This window comes from Mustelus asterias, chromosome 9, assembly GCF_964213995.1.
Source record: "Mustelus asterias chromosome 9, sMusAst1.hap1.1, whole genome shotgun sequence".
NCBI lineage: Eukaryota > Metazoa > Chordata > Chondrichthyes > Carcharhiniformes > Triakidae > Mustelus > Mustelus asterias.
The window spans coordinates 51,387,073-51,411,955 of NC_135809.1; the positions used below are offsets into that span (position 1 = coordinate 51,387,073).

Consider the following 24,883-nt stretch of genomic DNA (forward strand, 5'->3'; position numbering starts at 1 on the left):
AGAGAGAGGGGGGCGAGAGAGAGAGGGGGCGAGAGAGAGAGGGGGCGAGAGAGAGAGGGGGCGAGAGAGAGAGGGGCGAGAGAGAGAGGGGGCGAGAGAGACGGCGAGAGAGAGAGACGGCGAGGAGAGAGAGAGACGGCGAGAGAGAGAGAGACGGCGAGAGAGAGAGAGAGACGGCGAGAGAGAGAGAGAGACGGCGAGAGAGAGAGAGAGACGGCGAGAGAGAGAGAGAGACGGCGAGAGAGAGAGAGAGACGGCGAGAGAGAGAGAGAGACGGCGAGAGAGAGAGAGAGACGGCGAGAGAGAGAGAGAGACGGCGAGAGAGAGAGACGGAGAGAGAGAGAGAGAGACGGCGAGAGAGAGAGAGAGAGACGGCGAGAGAGAGAGAGAGACGGCGAGAGAGAGAGAGAGAGACGGCGAGAGAGAGAGAGAGAGACGCGAGAGAGAGAGAGACGGCGAGAGAGAGAGAGAGAGACGGCGAGAGAGAGAGAGAGAGATGGCGAGAGAGAGAGACGGCGAGAGAGAGAGAGAGACGGCGAGAGAGAGAGAGAGACGGCGAGAGAGAGAGAGAGACGGCGAGAGAGAGAGAGAGAGACGGCGAGAGAGAGAGAGAGAGACGGCGAGAGAGAGAGAGAGAGACGGCGAGAGAGAGAGAGAGACGGCGAGAGAGAGAGAGAGACGGCGAGAGAGAGAGAGAGACGGCGAGAGAGAGAGAGAGACGGCGAGAGAGAGAGAGAGACGGCGAGAGAGAGAGAGAGACGGCGAGAGAGAGAGAGACGGCGAGAGAGAGAGAGAGACGGCGAGGGAGAGAGAGAGACGGCGAGAGAGAGAGAGAGACGGCGAGAGAGAGAGAGAGACGGCGAGAGAGAGAGACGGCGAGAGAGAGAGAGAGACGGCGAGAGAGAGAGAGAGACGGCGAGAGAGAGAGAGAGACGGCGAGAGAGAGAGAGAGACGGTGAGAGAGAGAGAGAGACGGCGAGAGAGAGAGAGAGACGGCGAGAGAGAGAGAGAGACGGCGAGAGAGAGACGGCGAGAGAGAGAGAGAGACGGCGAGAGAGAGAGAGAGACGGCGAGCGAGAGAGAGAGACGGCGAGAGAGAGAGAGAGACGGCGAGAGAGAGAGAGAGACGGCGAGCGAGAGAGAGAGACGGCGAGCGAGAGAGAGAGACGGCGAGCGAGAGAGAGAGACGGCGAGCGAGAGAGAGAGACGGCGGGAGAGAGAGAGAGACGGCGGGAGAGAGAGAGAGAGACGGCGAGAGAGAGAGAGAGACGGCGAGAGAGAGAGAGAGAGAGACGGCGAGAGAGAGAGAGAGACGACGAGAGAGAGAGACGGCGAGAGAGAGAGAGAGACGGCGAGAGAGAGAGAGAGACGGCGAGAGAGAGAGAGAGACGGCGAGAGAGAGAGACGGCGAGGGAGAGAGAGAGACAGCGAGGGAGAGAGAGAGACGGCGAGAGAGAGAGAGAGACGGCGAGAGAGAGAGAGAGACGGCGAGAGAGAGAGAGAGACGGCGAGAGAGAGAGACGGCGAGAGAGAGAGAGAGACGGCGAGAGAGAGAGAGAGACAGCGAGAGAGAGAGAGAGAGACGGCGAGAGAGAGAGAGAGACGGCGAGAGAGAGAGACGGCGAGAGAGAGAGAGACGGCGAGAGAGAGAGAGAGACGGTGAGAGAGAGAGAGACGGCGAGAAGAGAGAGGAGAGACGGCGAGAGAGAGAGATAGACGGCGAGAGAGAGAGAGAGAGACGGCGAGAGAGAGAGACGGCGAGAGAGAGAGAGACGGCGAGAGAGAGAGAGAGACGGCGAGAGAGAGAGAGAGACGGCGAGAGAGAGAGAGAGACGGCGAGAGAGAGAGAGAGAGACGGCGAGAGAGAGAGAGGCGAGAGAGAGACGGGAGAGAGAGAGAGAGACGGCGAGAGAGAGACGGCGAGAGAGAGAGAGAGAGACGGCGAGAGAGGAGAGACGGCGAGAGAGAGAGACGGCGAGAGAGAGAGAGACGGCGAGAGAGAGAGAGACGGCGAGAGAGAGAGAGACGGCGAGAGAGAGAGACGGCGAGAGAGAGAGAGACGGCGAGAGAGAGAGAGACGGCGAGAGAGAGAGAGACGGCGAGAGAGAGAGAGACGGCGAGAGAGAGAGAGACGGCGAGAGAGAGAGAGACGGCGAGAGAGAGAGAGACGGCGAGAGAGAGAGAGAGACGGCGAGAGAGAGAGAGAGACGGCGAGAGAGAGAGAGAGACGGCGAGAGAGAGAGAGAGACGGCGAGAGAGAGAGAGAGACGGCGAGAGAGAGAGAGACGGCGAGAGAGAGGGCGAGAGAGAGAGAGGGCGAGAGAGAGAGGGCGAGAGAGAGAGGGCGAGAGAGAGAGGGCGAGAGAGAGAGGGCGAGAGAGAGAGGGCGAGAGAGAGAGGGCGAGAGAGAGGGCGAGAGAGAGGGCGGAGAGAGGGCGAGAGAGAGGGCGAGAGAGAGAGAGGGCGAGAGAGAGGGCGAGAGAGAGAGGGCCAGAGAGAGAGAGAGGGCCAGAGAGAGAGAGAGGGCCAGAGAGAGAGAGAGGGCCAGAGAGAGAGAGAGGGCCAGAGAGAGAGAGAGGGCCAGAGAGAGAGAGAGGGCCAGAGAGAGAGAGAGGGCCAGAGAGAGAGAGAGGGCCAGAGAGAGAGAGAGCGCCAGAGAGAGAGAGAGCGCCAGAGAGAGAGAGAGCGCCAGAGAGAGAGAGAGGGCCAGAGAGAGAGAGAGGGCCAGAGAGAGAGAGAGGGCCAGAGAGAGAGGGCCAGAGAGAGAGAGAGGGCCAGAGAGAGAGAGAGGGCCAGAGAGAGAGAGAGGGCCAGAGAGAGAGAGAGGGCCAGAGAGAGAGAGAGGGCCAGAGAGAGAGAGAGGGCCAGAGAGAGAGAGAGGGCCAGAGAGAGAGAGAGGGCCAGAGAGAGAGAGAGGGCCAGAGAGAGAGAGAGGGCCAGAGAGAGAGAGAGGGCCAGAGAGAGAGAGAGGGCCAGAGAGAGAGGGCCAGAGAGAGAGAGAGAGAGAGAGGGCCAGAGAGAGAGAGTGAGAGAGGGAGGGCCAGAGAGAGAGAGAGAGAGGAGAGACGGAGAGAGACGCAGAGGGACGGAGCAACCTGTGGCTTTCCCATGCACTTGGAGATGTCCTCCATAATATGGTAATTAGTGATCAGTTAAGGGCCTTGTCCACCTCCGATGCAATAATACTTGTGGCTAAGAAAGGCGGAATGAAGGGGGCCAACCTGCTCTTTCAGAACATTGGGCTAAAAGGTGGGAAGGAGGGTCAGTATGTCCTTTGGGGGATGTCCCATGCCCACTGGGGGCATCGTATCCCAAAGAAGGTATTCCCCTTTTGTGCTTTGACCCTGACTTCCTGGCCTCCAGAACACACTCCATTCCCCAGGGTTCACGATTCCTCCCCCAACCAAAAACCCTAAAATCACCTGCAAGTTCGGTATCTGTGGGCTTCTTGCTCAGGCAATTTCCACCTGCACCCCATAAAATTCATCCCCAAATGTAAGAAAGAAAGACGGTTACAAAAAAGCATCTTTAAAAAATGCTATTCCCAAACAATGACGGCAGGTTATTAAAGAAAAAAAATAATAAGGGACAGGATAATGGGAAGAGGTGAGGCAAGGAGGCAGGCAAAGCAAAGTCCTGACCTTCAATTACATTGCCAAGTACTTCCAGGTGAGCTTTTAAAGCATGGTTCTTTGTGTATGAATACACACAAATATGTCACTTCAAGCAAGCAGAAATGAGGCATATTATGAGCTCGACTGATTTTCTTAAATTGGTTGTTAATGTGGCCACTGGAGCACTTAGGATTGTTCAGCAAGTGCTGCCCAATTGCTGAAACACATGTAGCTGTAGAAATGTTTGTTTTGGATCATACACAGGAGCCCCTTCTCCGCAAACAAAAGGAATATGTGCAAATCTTGTGTCATTCTTGAATTACCAGGGAATCTGGGTAGCCGATAGTTCTCCTTCGCCCTCACCACAGCAATCCCTTGGCCAGAGTCCACCTGCCAACCAATCAGCACTCTTTTCTCCTGTAGTCTAAGCTGTTGTGATAGTTTGAAATTTAGCATTTGTCCTGCTGAGTGCAAGACAACAAGCTTTGGCAACATGTCTCTCTTTTCAGCAAACTTCAAAAGTACTTCATTAGTTACAAAACACTTTAAGACATTGAGGCTGTAAAGGACGCTATATAAATGCCAGTAATTTGTTTTCCTCCTTTCAAGTTATTTCTAATTCCTCAGTCATATTCATATTGAATTATCTGGAGGATTTCAGTTTGCATGCGGTGAAATCTTTAACAAAATTAATTACGTACCCAGAGAGGCGATAATTTTTTTTGAGTTGCTGCAGTCTGGGAATTCATCAAATATACTGAAATAAAACTATTTTGTCAGTCACTGTATTCCAAAATTCAATAATCTGACTGGCTGTTTTGGGTGCTTTCAGTCTACTGAGGACAGTCAGGCCCCATTGGGCATAACCTCACGTGGCAGAAACATGAGAAAGCCCATCAACAAATCACCCTCTTACACGTGTGAATACAATTCCCCATTATTGATCATGCATGCATAGTCATTTGTTAAAGGTGCAAAGGAACAGAGAAAATACAGCAATGGCCTCAGACTGCAGCAACAGAATAGTATGAATGGTTCCAGGAGCTCAGGACTCAACTTGCAGACCCAGCCCTCAGATTAACCCAAACACCACCAGTCCTGGGTATGAACAGGGCGCTCAATATTGTGACAAAATAATCACATGCAGATACCTAGAAAAACCACAATCTTACTGTGGGTTTTTCATGCATAAAAGCTTTTGGAAGGTTAAACCAGATGATACAGAAGTGAAAAAGGGGTGGGTTTAATGGCACTAGACTGAGTAGCACTAAAGGGACATTGTTCCAGGAGTCAAAAGAGGGAAAAGCGAGCACGGTCATGTGTCATTTTGTTACAATGCTATCACGTGAAAGTCAGGTCACATTTCAACGTCCATCTATTAGATGTTTGTAAACAATGCTAAGGTTTTTTGTAAAGTGTGTGAGAGAGCAAAGACAAGTGAAAATAAAAGAAATGTTGCAGGACTAAAGCAAATCAGTAACTCCTGGAATGCTATATGTAGTAGCTCTGTCAACCTCTGAAAATGAGGGAAAAAAAGATTACCACCTCTATCAGAACTAGAAACCAGACGGAAAGTGAATCCTCTCGCAGGTCGGAAAACAAAAGGGAGGGTCAAGAACATTAGGGAGTTGTTTATTTGTATTCTTTCATGGGTATCACTGGCAAGGCCAGCATTTGTTGCCTATCCCTAATTGCCATTATATCTGGCCTAGCGCAGGACATGTGTGGGAAGACATATCCAGATGGGTTTTTATAACAATTGATCATAGCTTCATGGTCACCATTACTGAGACTAGTTTTATATTCCAGATTTTAATAATTGAATTTAAATTCCACCAGCTGTTGTGGTGGGATTTGAACCAATGTCCCCACAGCATTAGCCTGGGCCTCTGGATTACGAGTCCGATGACATTACCACTGCACAATCATCTCTCCCGAGTCAACTATAATGGCTGTTGACTCCTGTTACAGGGAAACAATCAATGGGCAATAGCCAGAATTAGAAAGGCTTAAAAGAGGTGCAAGCTGATGGATGAGGTACAAAGATTGTCTCACTGAGACAATGAAAAGGCATCAAACGAACAACAGCAAAGTGGGTGAATGAAAAAGTCATACAAAATACACACACAAACTTTCAAAGTGGAGGTCAATGGAGCAATCATGAAAATGTGGGAAATAAAAACAGAAAATGTTCAAAATACATAACAGGTCCATCAGTGCCCCAAAACGTGCCAACAGTCCAGTTACAGGTTCCCTGCCAGAACAGTCTGCATCCAAAATATGAACCTGACTCTCCTATCTCGGGGACCAATCTATTGTGCATTCCAAACAGCCCATCCCAGTTCCAAAATAATGCTTGTTCAAGTCCAAGTCGCTAAAGTTAAATGTTCAAATCAGGGGAATGAAGAACACCAGGGCGGCATGGTGGCACAGTGGTTAGTACTGCTGCCTCAGAACGTCAGGGACCTGGGTTCAATTCCAGCCTTGGGTGACTGTGTGGCATTTTCAAATTCTCCCGTGTCTGTGTGGATTTCTTCCAGGTGCTCCAGTTTCCTCCCATAGTCCAAAGATGTGTAAGTCAGGTGGATTGGCCATGCTAAATTGACCCTTAGTGTCCAGCGATGAGAAGGTTAGGTATAGTAAAGGGTTACGGGGACAGGAGATACTCTATCAGAGAGTTAGTGCAGATTCGATGGGTCAAAAGGCCTCCTTCTGTATTGTAGGTATTCTTCTATGAGAGGAGAAATGAGAAAGTATTTCTGAAGCTTATTTGGAATAGTAGCGCAGAGTGCAAGGAGAAAAGTAAAAGCGGTGAGTCACAGAGAACTGTCAAAAAGGTCAGAGAAGGTATTTTACGGAAAGTATTGGATGTGAAGAAAAGAAGCTAGAGGTTATGTTTGCTCTCCAGACTGACATTGCAGTCATGGAAGAGGAAACTGAGGTCCAAAGGCACTTTCTGTGGACCAGTCAAATACGATGATAGCTGTTAAATCAGTGAGTGCAAGATACATACAAAGACTAGGCAGTTGAGAATTTTTAAATTTACTTGGGGGAGAATTTTATCCAGGGACACCAACCAAAGGAAATAAGGTTAGAACAGAAATATAGGAAGAGCAGTGGGCCATTCAGCTCCTCAAGTCTGTATGTCATATGTGCCTGATCTGAACTTGAACTTAATTTTCAATATCTCGTTCTGTAGCCTTTAAAATCTATCAATTTCAGTTTCAAAATTTTCAATGGGCTGAACCTCAACAGCTTTCTGAAAGGTGAAAATTCCATATTTCTACTAGCTTTTTGTGTGAAGAACTACTTCCTGACATTACCCCTGAAGGGCTTAGCTCTGATATTAAGGCTATGCCTCCTTGTTCAAAATGCTCCCATCAGAGGCATTAGTTTCTCTCTATCCTTGCAAATTATTTAATCACCTTGAGCACCTTGTTTAGCTTACCTCTTAATCTTCAACATCCAAGGGACTACAAATCTAGCCTATGCAACTGCATTCTTTCATCAGATGTAGACATCACTGGTAAAGTCAGTATTAACTGCTTATCCTTAACTGTCCTCAAGAATGGTGAACTGCTTTCTGGAACTGCTGCACGCCATGTTATGTAGATACATCCATAATGCTGTTAGGCAGAGAGTTCCAGGTTTTTGACCCAGCAACAGTGAAGGACTGTCAATATATTTCCAGGATGATGTGAGATTTTGAGAGGGACTTGCATGTGTTCTCATGTGCCTACTGCTCTTGTTCTTCTAGGAGGTAGCGGTCAAAGATTTGGAGGGTATTCTTAAAAAAAACATTTGGCAAGTTGCAATACACCTTGCAGATCATACATACTGCATCCATGGGTGCACCAGTGGGGGAGGGTATCATTATTTAACACAGTGGATGGGGCACAATCAAGCAAGCTGTTTTGTCATGGTTGGTATTGAGCTTAAGTATTGTTGCCGCACTTATTCAGACAAGTAGACAGTATTTTATCACACTGCTGCCTTGTAGAAGGTGGTAGACTTTGGGCATTCAGGAGGTGTTCTCCAGCCAGTCCCTGACCTGCTTTGTAACTATTTGTAGTACGGTACAAGTAGTACCGTTATGTTTCTAGTCAATGGTGAAGTGAATTAGAATTTCAGACCCCACTAGTGGCATTGAACAAAATTTCCAACTTTGCAGTTTGTGAATTTGCTAAACAACCTTTCTTGTGAAATATAAATGATAATTTACAACTCTCTGTGACATATCCTCTAACGGTAGGTTGGCTTTCCTTTTGTAACAACTGGCGATTGTGATGCAACATCTCTGATACCAGATAACATTGGGAGACAGTATAAACCATTAGGGAGGCAAATTAACTTTGCAAATAGTTGTCAAAATAACTTCTTACTTTTGCCTGTCAAAACATTATTCACATTTTATTTTCATTTTCAATCCAAGTTTATAACCCAAGAATAATAGGAACAAAATTGTTTCTCTATATTAGTAAAATGTAGTCAATTGTTAGATGAATAGAAGAAAAAATTGAAGTTGAATTTCAGACAGTTTTAACAGATGATATGTACACCATACAGAATGGTGCACTCTGCTTAAGACTCAAAAATAATGGGGGCAAGTCTTCCAGCCCACTGCGCTGCTTTTGTAGCGCAGTGGGCCAGGAGATTCGAGCGGAGGCCGTTTTGCAAGCCCCCTGCTGGACGCCATGGCTTCTGCAAGCCTCCGGCAGCCGAATTTCCTGTGCTGTCAGCTCTGCGCCAGAAATCGACGCAGAGCTGCATAAATTATGGTAATGTTCATTACCATATATTTCAAATATCATTAGTAGGCCCGGGACTGAAATCTCCGGGCCTGCTAGCGTCCCCCCCCCCGCCAGGAATGGTTCACTCCAGTAGGGTTTAGTATAATTTTCCACTTGTGGGGAACAGGCCTGGGAAGGGATGGGGGGTCCCACGGCTGGCGATGCGGGGGTTGCGGGGCTGGCCAGTGATCAGGAGGCCGGCAGTGTGGGGCTATTGTGCATGTGTCAATCTTGGCGCTGACAGATCAGCGCATGCAGAGTGGCCCATTCAGCACTATGCTGAAGCCTCTCCAGTGGGAATAGGCCCCTGATTTCTGGACTGATTTACGCTAGTGCACTCCGCAGTGCACAGAGTGAGGGAGATTCATTTTGAAACTCCCGCTGAAAAAACTGCATAATTCATTCCAGTTTTTACGCTAATCTAACACTTAGAATTTTGTTTGGGAGAATCGCCCCTACTGATTGCAATGTGCGACATAAGGAGATTTCTTATTAGTTAGATTGGAGAAAGGAAATTTGAAGAGAGAGCCCACAGTTTCATGGTAAATCAAGTAAAAAGGCTGATATAATTAGCTTAGCAATTAACTTTGAATTGTATATTGCTGTGAACTACCAGTGAAGTGGTCTGTTCTTAGAAGGAAGATTTTGCCAATCTGCTTATGGCACAGAGCACCAATCAATTGTGAAATGATGACTAGTGCAATGGTAATTATATTATGTTGTAACCAGTTCCTTTTAAATTGAGAAGTTAGGTGAAGATCAACATCCCTGGTGCCAAATGCCACTGAGGTTCAAAGCAGCAGAAAAGATCATGAGGCAGATCTAATCACGGTAATTAGATGATGTCAAACATGAATTTTAAAAACCTAAAGCGTTTACATGGAAGAGAAAGTAAAAGAAAGCAAGACATTTCACAGTTCTGGAGTCTGTGAAAAGAACAAGTTAGAATTCAAAACGTGTTCATGAAAAAGTTAGTTAGAATAGATGATGATGGTCCAGTTTTACATTAACAGCAACAATGGGGCTACAGCACTCTGTTAATGAGTAAATTGAATAGCAATTTGCAATGTTCACAGATAAACAGGAATATCAGAAAGTTTCTATCTGATTTGCTCTGCACCTTCACAAGTTTTGCTTCAAGTAGATGATGCGAAGGTACTTATCCACTACATAAGATAGCAAATGTTATAGTTCAGCCAACTGAGCACGAGTGCATTTTTATTGCCTTGATAAGTCTTATTATCAAACAAACATAAGAACATAAGAAATAGGAGCAGGAGTAGGCCATCTAGCCCCTCGAGCCTGCCCCGCCATTCAATAAGATCATGGCTGATCTGACGTGGATCAGTATCACTTACCCGCCTGATCCCCATAACCCTTAATTCCCTTACCGATCAGGAATCCATCCATCCGCGCTTTAAACATATTCAGCGAGGTAGCCTCCACCACCTCAGTGGGCAGAGAATTCCAGAGATTCACCACCCTCTGGGAGAAGAAGTTCCTCCTCAACTCTGTCTTAAACCGACCCCCTTTATTTTGAGGCTGTGTCCTCTAGTTTTAACTTCCTTACTAAGTGGAAAGAATCTCTCCGCCTCCACCCTATCCAGCCCCCGCAGTATCTTATAAGTCTCCATAAGATCCCCCCTCATCCTTCTAAACTCCAACGAGTACAAACCCAATCTCCTCAGCCTCTCCTCATAATCCAAACCCCTCATCTCCGGTATCAACCTGGTGAACCTTCTCTGCACTCCCTCCAATGCCAATATATCCTTCCTCATATAAGGGGACCAATACTGCACACAGTATTCCAGCTGCGGCCTCACCAATGCCCTGTACAGGTGCATCAAGACATCCCTGCTTTTATATTCTATCCCCCTCGCAATATAGGCCAACATCCCATTTGCCTTCTTGATCACCTGTTGTACCTGCAGACTGGGCTTTTGCGTCTCATGCACAAGGACCCCCAGGTCCCTTTGCACGGTAGCATGTTTTAATTTGTTTCCATTGAGATAGTAATCCCATTTGTTATCATTTCCTCCAAAGTGTATAACCTCGCATTTCTCAACGTTATACTCCATTTGCCATATCCTCGCCCACTCACTCAGCCTGTCCAAATCTCTCTGCAGATCTTCTCCGTCCTCCACACGATTCACTTTTCCACTTATCTTTGTGTCGTCTGCAAACTTCGTTACCCTACACTCCGTCCCCTCCTCCAGATCATCTATATAAATGGTAAACAGTTGCGGCCCGAGTACCGATCCCTGCGGCACGCCACTAGTTACCTTCCTCCAACCGGAAAAACACCCATTTATTCCGACTCTTTGCTTCCTGTCGGATAGCCAGTCCCCAATCCACTTTAACACACGATCCCCAACTCCGTGTGCCCTAATCTTCTTCAGCAGCCTTTTATGGGGCACCTTATCAAACGCCTTTTGGAAATCCAAAAACACCGCATCCACCGGTTCTCCTCCATCAACCGCCCTAGTCACATCTTCATAAAAATCCAACATGTTCGTCAAGCACGACTTTCCCCTCATGAATCCATGCTGCGTCTGATTGATCGAACCATTTCTATCCAGATGCCCTGCTATCTCCTCCTTAATAAACAGGAGAGGCAATGACCTAGTGGTATTATCTGATGACTATTAATCCAGAAACTCAGCTAATGTTCTGGGGACCCGAGTTCGAATCCTGCCAAGGCATATGGTGGAATTTGAATTCAATTTTAAAAATCTGGAATTAAGAACCTACTGATGACCATGAAATAATTGTTGATTGCCAGAAAAACCCTTGTGGTTCACTAATGTCCTTTAGGGAAGGAAATCTGCCATCCTTACCCAGTCTGGCCTACATGTGACTCCATAGCTACAGCAATGTGCCCTCTGAACAAGGGCAACTAGGGATAGGAAACAAATGCTGGTCAGCCAGCGATGCCCATGTTCCACCAATGAATAAAAAAAACCCTGGCACTGAAAAACTTACTTTTACAAGTGTGGAGTCCTATTCCTTCGATTTTAATTATTGGAGATTTTATAAAAATTAATTAGAACATTGTTTTATAACTCTTTCCTAATCCAATCTTTCTGTTTTGTGTTCTGTTCGAAATTTTAGATCCGTAACTATTATTTCTTCATTTGGAGACTGGGGTGCAACGCACCATTGCAAAAGGCAAGACTGAAGCATTCGCAACCATCTTCAGCCCAAAGTGTCATCCATGTGTGGATGATCCATCTTGGTATCACTGATGCTAGGCTTTAGCCAATTCATGAAACGACTAAATGCACTGGATATAGTAAAGGTCTGGGTCCTGACAACATCCTGGCCATTGTACTGAAGATGTGTTCTCCAGAACTAACCACACCACTAACTAAGCTATTGCAGTACAGCTATAATATTGGCATCTTCTCAACAATATGGAAAATTACCCAGGTATGGTCGGTTCACAAAAACAGGACAAATGCAACACAGCCAAATAGCACCCCATCAGTCTACTCTCAATCATCAGCTACATGATGGAAGGTGTAATTGGCAGTGCTATCAAGTGGCGATACTCATCAACAACCAGCTCACTGACACTCAGTTTGGGTTACGAGTCCCAAACATGGACAAAAGAACTGAACTCCAAAGTGAGATAAGAGTGACTGCCCTTAACATCAAGACAACATTTGAAAAATTTCTTCACTCCAAGGGTTGTGAATCTTTGAGATTCTGCAACCAGAGGGTTGTGGATGCTCCATGGTTGTCTGTTTTTAAGACTAGCATAAACAAATATTTTGGCTCTCAGGAGAATGAATGGATATGGGGAGTAGGCAAGAAAGTAGAGTCGAAGCTCATCAGACATGATTGTATTGAATAGCTCGACGGGCTATATGGTCAATTCCTGCTTTTATCTTGTATTGATTCTTGTGGCCAAACAGCGATGCCAAGGAGCCCTAGAATAACTGAAATCAGGATATCAGAATAGGAATAGGGTGGCACAGTGATTAGTACTGCTGCCTCACAGCTTCAGGGACCCAGGTTCAATTCCGGCCCTGGGTGACTGTCTTAGTAGAGTTTGCATGCTCTTCCCGTGTCTGTGTGGGTTTCCACCGGGTGCTCCGGTTTCCTCCCACAGTCCAAAGATATGCGGGTTAGGTGGATTGGCCACGCTAAATTGCCTCTTAGTGGCCCAAGGTGTGTAGGTTAGGTGGATTAGCCATGATAGATGTGCGGGGTTACATGGATAGAGCAGGGAAGACGGTCTGGATAAGATACGGGGTCAGAGAGTTGGTGCAGACTCGATGGCCTCTTCTGCACTGTAGGGATTCTATGAAAAAGAAACATTATTAGTTAAGGGACATACCTAGTACAGAGGAAGATGGCTGTGGTTGTTGGAAAACTGTTGGAGCAGTTCCTCAAGGTAGTGCCCTCAGCCCAACAATTTTCAGCTGCTTTATCAGTGACCTTCCCTCTATCATAAGGTCAGAAATGGGAATGTTAGATGATGACTGCAATATTCAGTACCAGTCATGGCTCCTCAGATTCTGAAGCAGATTATGCAGAAACACCGGGATTGATAAATGGCAAGTGACATTTGTGTCACACAAGTCAAAATAAATGGGTGCTTTTCTTTATGGCAGATGGTAACTAGTGACGTGCTGCAGGGATCGGTACTGGGGCCTCAACTATTTACCATTCATGTAGATGATCTGGAGGAGGGGACTGAGTGTAGGGTAACAAAGTTTGCAGACGACATAAAGATAAGTGGAAAAGTGAATCGTGTGGAGGGCGTAGAAGGTCTGCAGAGAGATTTGGACAGGCTGAGTGAGTGGATGGGGATCTGGCAGATGGAGTATAACATTAACAAATACGAGGTTATTCACTTTGGAAGAAATAATAGCAAATTGGATTATTATCTAAATGGAAAAAAATTACAACATGCTACTGTGCAAAGGGACCTGGGGGTCCTTGTGCATGAGACGCAAAAACCCAGTCTGCAGGTGCAACAGGTGATCAAGAAGGCAAATGGGATGTTGGCCTATATCGCAAGTGACTTGCGATATAAAAGCAGAGATGTCTTGCTGCATCTGTACAGGGCATTGGTGAGGCCGCAGCTGGAATACCGTGTGCAGTATTGGTCCCCTTATTTGCGGAAGGATATATTGGCCTTGGAGGGAGTGCAGAGAAGGTTCACCAGGTTGATACCAGAGATGAGGGGTGTTGATTATGAGTAGAGACTGAGCAGATTGGGTTTGTACTCGTTGGAATTTAGAAGGCTGAGGGGAGATCTTATAGAGACCTATAAGATAATGAAGGGGCTGGATAGGGTAGAGGTGGAGAGATTCTTTCCACTTAGAAAGGAAGCTAGAACTAAAGTGCACAGCCTCAAAATAAAGGGGGGTCAGTTTAGGACAGAGTTGAGGAGGAAGTTCTTCTCTCAGAGGGTGGTGAATCTCTGGAATTCTCTGCACACTGAAGTGGTGGAGGCTACCTTGTTGAATATGTTTAATTCACGGATAGATGGATTCCTGATCGGTAAGGGAATTAGGGGTTATGGGGATCAGGTGGGTAAGAGGAACTGGTCCACTTCAGATCAGCCATGATCTTATTGAATGGCGGGGCAGGCTCGAGGGGCTAGGTGGCCTACTCCTGCTCCTATTTCTTATGTTCTTAAGTACCAGGCAATGACCCATGTTCCCAACAAGAGAGGTTAACCATCTCCAATTCATTCACTGGCATTACCATCACCGAATCCCCACTATCAACATCCTTGGGGTTACCATTGAACAGAAACTGAACTGGAGCAGCCATATAAATACTGTGGCTCCAAGAACAGGTCAGAGGTTGGGAACTTTGCGGCATGTAATTCACCCTTTTATTCCACAAAGCCTGTCCACTACCTACATGACACAAATCAGGAGTGTGATGGAATATTCTCCACTTGCCTGGATGAATGCAGCTCAATAACACTCAAGAAACTTGACACCGTCCAGGACAAAGCAGCTTGATAAACACCCTACCCACCATCTTACATGTTCACTCCCTCCATTACCAATGGACAGCAGCAACAGTATGCACCATAGCAACTCACCAGAAATCCATTAACAAAACCTTCCAAAACTGAGGCCTCTATCAACTAGAAGGACGGGGCAAAGAATCTTACCTCATAAAATTTGTACAGCTATATTTTCTTTGTCTTTGTAAAAATTATACATTCTGGCCACTTTTACTCTCCAAAAAGTGACATCCCTACCTTATATCACTCATTTTTAAAATCTACATGTTGTATGAACAACTGCATACTGGGAAATGCTGCAATCGTTGTTTTCAGCCAATAAGCGATTAATTTAGTTAAGTAAAAGGATAGCGGCTGTTCATGCCCAAATGCTGGTTTTCAGAAGTCTTCAGCAATTTATCATGAAGGGGAAGTTTGTTTCCCCCTGATTTATTATACACTTTAATGTGAAAAGGTTAACCCAAAGTCCCAGTTCCAACTAAACTTGGCTAACGTTTTTGTTTCCATTAGGAAGAGCCAATGTGTCAGTGTAACCTTTCCATCATTTTTTTTTTAGTTTTACCATATGTGAAACAAACAGTCCCTGGCTGCATTAAATTATATTTCTGACAACATGATGTGTTAAAAGGGGCGGCACTTTTAAACCGCTTCATCAAAACATATTGTGCTGCCAACTGTGTCCAAAGTCAGTGGCAAAACTGCTGCACGAACAAAAGAAAAGTACATTTTTCATGAAGACAGTAACACTAAGTGATCCAGAAAAAAAAATGGTGACAAGCACTGTACTCACTTCCATTTGGGGGCTGAAAATAGAATGGGTACTGCTGCACAAGGAGGCAGTAGAAGGCGACAGATAAATGGGTCATTAACCAGAGTCCAAACAACTCACTCAATTATGTTGCAAACTGAACCGTGCACACCCGCCCACTTGTTGAATCCACCCCTAGCAAGGAAAGGCCGACATCATCACTTTCGTGATGTTACTACTTTCTGTTTTTATTCCACATCACGAAAGGACAGGGAGAGGAAGAGGCAGGAACCAAGTCAACAAATGCGAGAAATGTGGGGGGGAGGGGGAAGAGGCAGAAAATAAATGACTGCGTGCACCAAGTCCGTCGACATTCCTCAAGGATTCGATCAACGTTAATCTGCATCGTGCACAAAACTACACACACGTATACACACACAAAGCTGCAATCTAATTAAACAAACAGCACTGCCCATGGATTTGGCTGCTCAGGGCAGCCTTTAACAGCACAAGAGCAGAGCTACACAAGGATCTAATGCAGAGCAGAAATCCACTTACTGAGGAGTGGAGTCAGCCTAATCTAATGGCACAATTTTTGTAAACATGCTGGACTTCTCCGAACTTGGGAGCACTTCACATTGCCATGGAGACAGCAAGTAAAATCCAGTAGCAAACCTCTCGGTGCGGGAGCCACCGTGGTGGTGGCTGGGGAAGGCTTTTGCAAAGTCGCGTCGTCTTTAACTCGGAGTGATGATAATCCAAGACAGGAAATGTCAGAACTGAGCCTGTGCAAAATGGTCGGTTTGACAGTCACTGGTGAAAAAAAAACAGAGCGCAACCAAAAAAAAAGTTTCAGGTCCTGCCAATCGGACACCGTGAGTGAGTTCAGAGCAAAAACTTGAACCTCTGCCAAAATCAGCAAGCGCAGAATCCTGAGCAGCATTTCCCCAGTGTTTACCAGCCATTTATCCAACCGCTGGGTCACAAGAGAAATTTTACAACGCAAACACCAGATGAAGTCTCTGGCCAGAGTGACCCTCTAGGTCCAGAAGGTTTGGTTTTAAGACAGCTGTTGAGTGCAGGAAAGCTAACTCTAACTAACCATTGGAAATCTGCAGCCTTGAGCAATACCCTCCACCTCCTCCCCATGCAAGTCAAACACTTTGCCAGCAGTAAAATTAAAACGATTGACTTAACATAATGTGCTCCTGAAGCTAACTTTTGTTTTGCCAAGTACAGAACATCTCCCAACTCAAAGATAAACACCGGTAATTTGTCACTGAAAGAGTTCAAACTTAAACTAGGAGCCTTTCAATGTAATGTTACTCAGTAAAACAATCAACATTAATTGGTCTGTTTCAATATTAAATATCAAATTTTGGCTTTATTATATTGGCTTAATATTAAATGTAGGCTTTTTATCACTTGAATTTTAGATGTTTGAAAAACTATAAGCTGTGTGAGTACTGTATTGGTCTCCTTTTTTAAAGGAAATATGTAAATAGGTTGGAAGCAGTTCTGAGAAGGTTTATTAGATTAATACCAGGAATGGGTGGGTTGTCATATGGGGAAAGGTTGGAGAGGTTAGGTTTGTATTTTGAAGTTTAGAGGAATAAGAGATGACTTAATCAAAACCTTTAAGATTCTGCAGGGTATTAACAAGGTGGATGTGGAGAGGATGTTTTCTCTTGTCGGAGAATCTAGAACTGGGGGAGGGGGGGGGGCATGTCACTGTTTAAAAATAAGGGATCACTCTTCAAGACAGAGATGAAGAGAATTTTTTTTCTCTCAGAGGGTCGTGAGTCTCTGAAACTCTCTTCCTCAAAAGGCAGTGGAAGCAGGGTCCAAAAGGGAAAATGCTGGGAAATCTCAGCAGGTCTGGCAGCATCCGTAAGGAGAGAAAAGAGCTGACATTTCGAGTCCAGATGACCCTTTGTCAAAGCTGATTCCAGCATCCACAGTAAATTGCTTTTATCCAGTGGAAACAGAGGCTTTGAATATTTTTAAGGCAGAGCTGGATAAATTCTCGGAATGTGGGATTGGTTTTACGGTTGAATCAGCAATGATCTTACTGAATGGAGCAGGCTCGAGGGGCGAATGGTCTATTCCTGCTCCTACTTCATATGTTTATATCCAAGTTATATTAGACATATGTTTTTTAATCATCTTACTGTCGTCAGACGTGACAAATAAAAATATATAATTCAACCTTTAGTTCCTGAAACAAAATTATACAGTAAAAAAGAGCTATGATTTAACGCTCCTTGTTCACCTGCTAGCGAAGGGCAGTGTTTTTCTCAATCCTGCGCTGAACCTTATTTGTTTTTCTTATTTGCATATCAGTTTCAGAATACTCCAGCCTGTGGCACACAACACTTCCTGTCATACAGCATTCTTCCTGACTGCTACATGCTCAATGCTGCAGGTAAAAATGGTCAACAATTAAAAGCTGTCTCCATGAAAGTTAACACCTCCTTCACACGGGCCCACTGAAACTCATTTCCTGCAAGCTCCTATAAAGAAAACTTTAGGATTCCTGCTCAAAATAAACTAAACAAGGATATTCCCACATCTACCAGAGTTCTCCCCCACCAACACTCCTCCCTCCGATGTGTTTAGTTTCCTCCTCGCTTCTAACAAAATGCTTGGCAAAGTATAGTGCGCAGATCACATGCACAGTGGGAAGAACCATTACATTTGGCTCACTCAAAATAGCCTTTAGGTTATGTGCCAGCATCTTGCAAATGCTTCCCTTATGGAGTAGCTAAAGGAGTGCAACAATTGACCAGTCAGCTGTGGTTCAGTGGGAGCACCCATGTCTCTGATTCAGAAAGTTGTCAAGTCCTACTCCAGATGCTTTAGTGCTAATTTAGACAGTACTGCAGGAGAGTTGCACTGTCACAGGTGCTGAGATGTTAAGGCCCATTTTTCCCTTTTGCATAGATGCAAAAGATCCCATGACACTATTTCAAAGAGCATCAGGGACGTTATTCCTAATGCCCTGGCCAATACTCAGTCCTCAACCAACATTATCTGTTTATCCCATTGCTGTTTGTAGGAACTTGTTGTGCACTTACTGGCTGCCATGTTTTCTAAATTACAACAATAGCTACATAACAAAATTACTCCATTTGTGTAAAGCACTTGGGAACATCCTGATGCCTGAAAAGGGATTATAGAAACTTCTTAAGTGTATCTACATTAAGGTGCAGACGTTTGTTGGAGGAGGGAAGGGGGGGGGCGGAGTTGGTGTTCAGCCAGAGTTCTCGCTGCTGACAGCTATACAGGATCTCCTACAGATCGACGTGTACCTGTCTGTAAATGTCAGGCGAGGTCAAAACTGGGTTTGGATGTAATCCTTCCAAAAGCTAAGTGGTCTGTAGACACTTACTGTTCACAAATGCAAAGAACAACTACTTGAGCAAAATACTGGTGACTTAGGACGCTTGAAAAATTAAACCGTGCAGAACACAAAAGCAAAGAGGTGATTCTCATCCTGGTTTACAAATCCCTTGTGGCCTTGCCCCTCCCTATCTTTGCAATCTCCTCCAACTTCACAGCCCTTCATGATATCTGTCCTCATCTAATTCTGGCCTCTTGAGCATGTGTTTTTAATTGCTCCACGATTGGTGGCTGTGTCTTCAACTACCGAGGTACTAAGTTCTGGAATTTGATCCCTAAGCCTCTCCACCTATCTTTCTTTCCTCCTTGAGACAGTCTCAAAAACTAGCTCTTTGACCATCTGCTCTAACATCGCCATATGTGACTCAGAGTCAAATTTGGCCTTGTAATGCTCTTATTGAACCCCTTTGGACCTTTTATTACATTAAAGGGGCAATATAAATTGAACGAACGTACACAGCACCTTAGACTGCAGTTGGGGTATTGCGGTCATTTTTTAAAAATCTCACTGAAGGTCTGATATAAAAGCAATAGGACAGGTTTGGCATAGATTCATAGTTACATCAATATTACAACACAAAAATATGCTACTTGGCCCAATCAGTCTATGTTTATCCTTCGCATGAGCAGTAATCCAGATATCATGTACCACCCAGTACTCGTATTCCCCATTCCCTCAATCATCTAACGTATTCTTTAATGGTATTCTTCAATCACTAGTTCTGGTACAGAATTCTACAACATTGCAGCTTTCCACATCGAGGTTTCTGCTGCAACTTACCTGAAGCATTTTATGTTTAACCTTACATTTCTATCTCCTCACTGTTTACTCCTCAAACTTTACTCCTGGAAATAGTCTGTTCTTAGCTTTTTTGTTCCCTCATAATTTTTACACCTATTAAATCACCCTGAATTCTTCTTTGGTCTAACAAAATCAGCTGAGAGCGTAACTAAAGGTTAAATTAAGAGAGACTTGAGAAGTTGGGAGTTTTTTTGAAACAATAATGCTGTGAAGGGTAAGAGGTAACCATAAAGAGATATCAAGACAATATGGTCTTAAATAGATTAAATGTGAAATTTCCTGTTACAAACCAACATTGAAACAAAGTTGATGAATTATTTTTAAAGGGTTTTTAGATACATGTTGGATAAAGGGGAATATTGCAGGATATGAAGAACAAACAGGAAAGTGGGATTAGACTAGGTGGCTCGTGTGGAGAAAAACATTGGCACATTGAATGACCTATTTTTGTTCTGGAATGTTCTATGATTCATGGTTTTCAGGACAGGAAGGGAGAAACCAGGGACAAATTCTAAAATAAAAAAATTACTGTTAAGTTCTGTTTAATTAAATCTGGATATACGTGAAGTATTTCTTTGATACTTTTCAGAGACTGATAATTTTTAACCCATTGTCTTCAGTGGGACTTGAACCCACAGAGCCATGGCAGACACTGAAATTGCTTACTGAAACTCAACTAGTCCACAATGTTGCCCATGACTTCAAAAGCTTTGCACATGTCATTCTTTCGCCTCTATGTCTCTTTGCTAGCTGCACTCTGGGAACCATGACCCTTGGACCCATTGCTCTCAATAGCCCTCTGTAGCCAGCCTCTCCATGTCAGCCAATTGTCTCAGCAATCGAAAGAGGAGTTTACATTCTCCTCAGTCACCTGCTAGAAAAGACCATTTTGTAGCTCTGCATCGCCTTCAGTACAATCTAGCAACCTGTCCTTCCTTCTGCAGCTTTAGGCTCAAAGGGAGACTTCTGGTTTATGAGAGAACGTTTGGAGGACCAGGAATCTGCCAGAGGGGAACATAAGAACATAAGAAATAGGAGCAGGAGTAGGCCATCTAGCCCCTCGAGCCTGCCCCGCCATTCAATAAGATCATGGCTGATCTGACGTGGATCAGTACCACTTACCCGCCTGATCCCCATAACCCTTAATTCCCTTACCGCTCAGGAATCCATCCATCCGCGCTTTAAACATATTCAGCGAGGTAGCCTCCACCACCTCAGTGGGCAGAGAATTCCAGAGATTCACCACCCTCTGGGAGAAGAAGTTCCTCCTCAACTCTGTCTTAAACCGACCCCCCTTTATTTTGAGGCTGTGTCCTCTAGTTTTAACTTCCTTACTAAGTGGAAAGAATCTCTCCGCCTCCACCCTATCCAGCCCCCGCATTATCTTATAAGTCTCCATAAGATCCCCCCTCATCCTTCTAAACTCCAACGAGTACAAACCCAATCTCCTCAGCCTCTCCTCATAATCCAAACCCCTCAACTCCGGTATCAACCTGGTGAACCTTCTCTGCACTCCCTCCAATGCCAATATATCCTTCCTCATATAAGGGGACCAATACTGCACACAGTATTCCAGCTGCGGCCTCACCAATGCCCTGTACAGGTGCATCAAGACATCCCTGCTTTTATATTCTATCCCCCTCGCAATATAGGCCAACATCCCATTTGCCTTCTTGATCACCTGTTGTACCTGCAGACTGGGCTTTTGCGTCTCATGCACAAGGACCCCCAGGTCCCTTTGCACGGTAGCATGTTTTAATTTGTTTCCATTGAGATAGTAATCCCATTTGTTATCATTTCCTCCAAAGTGTATAACCTCGCATTTCTCAACGTTATACTCCATTTGCCATATCCTCGCCCACTCACTCAGCCTGTCCAAATCTCTCTGCAGATCTTCTCCGTCCTCCACACGATTCACTTTTCCACTTATCTTTGTGTCGTCTGCAAACTTCGTTACCCAACACTCCGTCCCCTCCTCCAGATCATCTATATAAATGGTAAACAGTTGCGGCCCGAGTACCGATCCCTGCGGCACGCCACTAGTTACCTTCCTCCAACCGGAAAAACACCCATTTATTCCGACTCTTTGCTTCCTGTCGGATAGCCAGTCCCCAATCCACTTTAACACACTACCCCCAACTCCGTGTGGAAAGTAATCAGAATTTTCCATGAAAAAAGAAATAACCTTTTCGGCCCAGCAAATTTCTCAGAATCACTGAATGCTTACAGCACAGAAGGAGGCCATTCAGCATGTCACGTCCATGCTGGATCTCCAAAGCAGCAAAGTGGTGTGCACTCAAGCAGCACTCAGTGTAATGAGTGTGAAGCCGGGAGTTTGGTGAGTGAGGGGATCTGATGGTTTAATTTCTTTCTGAAGTCTAGTTTTGTTTACTTTTAGTAATTAACTAAAAATGAGCATCACGGTGGCGGCAGCGGTCCGAGTGGGTATCAATGACATAGGTAAGACTAGGATAGAGCTTCTACAAAGGGATTATCTGGTGGTAGGCACTAAAACAAAACCTCAAACGGTAATAATTTCTGGATTATTACCTGAGCCACATGCAAATTGGCATAGAATAAATATGATTGAGATTAATGCGTGACTAAAAAGACCTGTGTGGGAGAAGTGGGTTCTGGTTTGTTAAGCACTGGCACTAATATTGGGGAAAGTGGGACCTCACTTGAATCATGCTGGGGGGACCAGTGTTCTCATGAGATCTATAATCAGTTGTATAATGCAGCGCTTTAAACTAAATATTGGGGGTAAGGGATCATATAGGGGAAGATTGAATAAATTAAAAGGAAACAATAAGATAATAGTTCAAGTAGCAATAAAGGTAATGATAATCAGCGTATAGAAGGAAGGGAGAGTGACAGCAGATAGGGCCAGAGTTTACAAAACAGTGAAGAAAAACTGAATTAAGGGCTCCCGCATTTGAATGTTCACAGCATTCACAATAAAACAGATAAATTGTGAGCTCAACTAGCAATTCAAATGTATGACCTGATTGCCATTACCAAGACATGGTTACAAGGAATTCAAAGGTGAAACCTGAATATCTAAGGGTATGTGACATTCAGGAAGGAGGCAGGGAAAATGCAGTAGCTCTGTTAGTTAAAAAGGACATTAATACTGCAGTGGGAGATGATCCTAGTTCCAAATATCAAGATATAGAATTGTGTGGGATTAAGAAACAGTAAGGGGCCGAAAACATTGGTGGGAGTTGTTACAGGCTAAAGAGCAGTGGTAATGTAAATCACAGCATAAATCAGGAAGTTAGAGGGGTGTATAACAAGGGTGGTACAATAATCATGGGAGGTTTCAATCTACATATAGACTGGGTAAACATAATTCGTTCTCATGTGGAGCACAAACTTTGGAATGCATGTGAGATGGTTTTCTTGTTGGAAAGGAGCCTTTAGGAAAGAGTGGCCATAATATGGTAGAATTTTACATCAAGTTGTAATCGAGGTGACGTAGTTCAATCAGAAACTAAGCTCATAAATCTAAACAAAGGAAACAATGAAGGTTTGAGGGGCAAATTAGCTATGATGGATTGGGAAACTATGTTAAAATTTTGACGGCAGACAGGCAATGACTAACATTTAAACAAATAATACATAGTTTACGAGAAAAATACTTTCCTTTAAAGCACAAAAACCCAGCAAGGAAAGCGTTCCAACCGTGGCTAACAAAAAAAATCAAAGATTGATCACGAAGAGATGTATTAAGATGTTAAAAAAAGGTAAGCCTGAAGATCGGGAGCATTTTAAAATTCTGAAAGGAACATCAAGAAAAAGCTTAAGAAAGGGAAAGAGAATAAACTAGCGAGAAACATAAAAATGGACTGAGAAAGCTTCTGCAAGTATGTAAGGAAAAGATTAGCAAAACAAAATGTGGATTCATTACAATTGAAGTCAGGAGAATATACAATCTAGATATTGGAATTCAATGTAATATTTTCAAGTTTGCACATGACACAAAACTAGGCGGAAATGTGACTTATGAGGAGGATGCAAGAATGCTTCAAGGGAATTTAGGCAAGGTAAGTGAGTGGGCAAAATTTTGGCAGCTGGAACACAATGTGGAGAAATGTGATCTTTGCCACTTTGGTAAGAAGAACAGAAATAGAGTATTTTTTAAATGATGAGGCTGGGAAATGTTGAACTTCAAAAGGGACTTGGATGTCCTAGTTCCTGAGTTACTGAAAGCCAACATGCAGGTACAGCAAGCAATTAAGGCGGCAAATAGTATGCTGGCCTTGATTGCATGAAGATTTGATCATGGGAGCAAAGATCTCTTACTGCAATTATTTAGAGCCTTTGTGAGACCTCACCTGGAATATTGTGCGCAATTTTGGTCTCCTAATCCAAGGAAAGATATTGCAACAAAGGTTCACCAGACTACTTCCTGGGATAGAGGAATTGCCCTAAAAGAGAAAATTAAATAGACTTGGCCTTTATTCTCTGGAATTTATAAGAATGCAAAGGTGATCTTGTTCAAACTTACAAAATTCTTACAGGGCTCAACAGGATAGTTTCAGGAAGGATGTTTCTCCTGGTCAGGGGCGTTAGAACCGGGGGCACACTTTCGGAATGAGAGTCAGGCCATTTAGGGCTGAAATGAGGAATAATTTCTTCACTAAGAAGATGGTAAAGCTTTGGAATTCTCTGCTCTGAGGGCTGTGGAGGTTCAGTTGTTGAGTATGTTGAAGACTGAAATCAATAGATTCCTACATATTAAAAACATCAAGTGACACAGAGAGAGTGGAGGAAGTGGTGTTGAAGTAGAAGATCATGCATGATCTCACTGAATGGCTCAAAGGGCTGAATGGCCTACTCCTATTCTTCTGTTCTGATTTATCTAGTGCCACTCCACTGCCTTGCACATTCTTTCTTTTCAGATAATATTCCAATTATCTTTTGAATGCCTCAACTGAATTCGCCTCCACCACACTCGCATTCCAGATCTGCACCACTCGCTGCATGAAAAAAAATCCGCATGTCACCATTGCTTCTTTTGCTAATTACATTAAATTTGTACCCTCTGGTTATTGATTTTTCCATCAACGGAAACAATTCTCCCCCTATCTATTTTGCCTAGACCTCTCGTGATTTTAAAAAACAGTCATTGCTTCACCAAAATTGAAGTTCAAAATCCCTGGAACAATTCTCATGAATCTTTTCTGTAACCTCACCAATGTGTCACACCCAGAAATGGACATAATACTCCAGTTAAGGCTGAACTAGTGCTCTATACAAGTTTAACATGACTTACTTGATATTGTACTGTATGCCGCCCCATTAATGAAGCCTACAATGCTGTATTCTCTATTAACTCCACCCTCAACTGTCCTATCACCTTCAAAAATTTATGCACATACACAGACGTCATTCTGCTCTTTCACCCCCTTCAGAATTGTGCCCTTCGTGTGATCTTGTTTCTCTGCGTTCTTCCTTCCAAATTGAATCACTTCACATTTCCATTCACTCTGAAAAAATAACTCCCAATTGCAGTAAATATTGTAATAT

General features: G+C 44.6%; 1 protein-coding gene across 7 annotated transcripts in view; it reads right to left on the reverse strand.

The window, feature by feature from the left end:
* The window catches only part of LOC144498684 (ataxin-7-like protein 1), a 243,914-nt gene that overhangs the window by 126,026 nt on the left and 93,005 nt on the right, over positions 1–24,883 (reverse strand). For 2 of the 7 annotated variants that reach the window (XM_078220172.1, XM_078220171.1), the window contains exon 1: positions 15,706–15,929. The exons of 4 other annotated variants lie outside the window; for them this stretch is intronic. Coding sequence is in view for 1 of the 3 variants with exons in the window: in XM_078220170.1 (XP_078076296.1) it covers positions 15,823–16,090 (268 nt within the window). In the remaining 2 variants the exon portion in view is untranslated. Of the gene's footprint in view, positions 1–15,705; positions 16,108–24,883 lie in introns of those variants that run through there. One more of the 7 variants, XM_078220170.1, reaches the window with a different exon arrangement.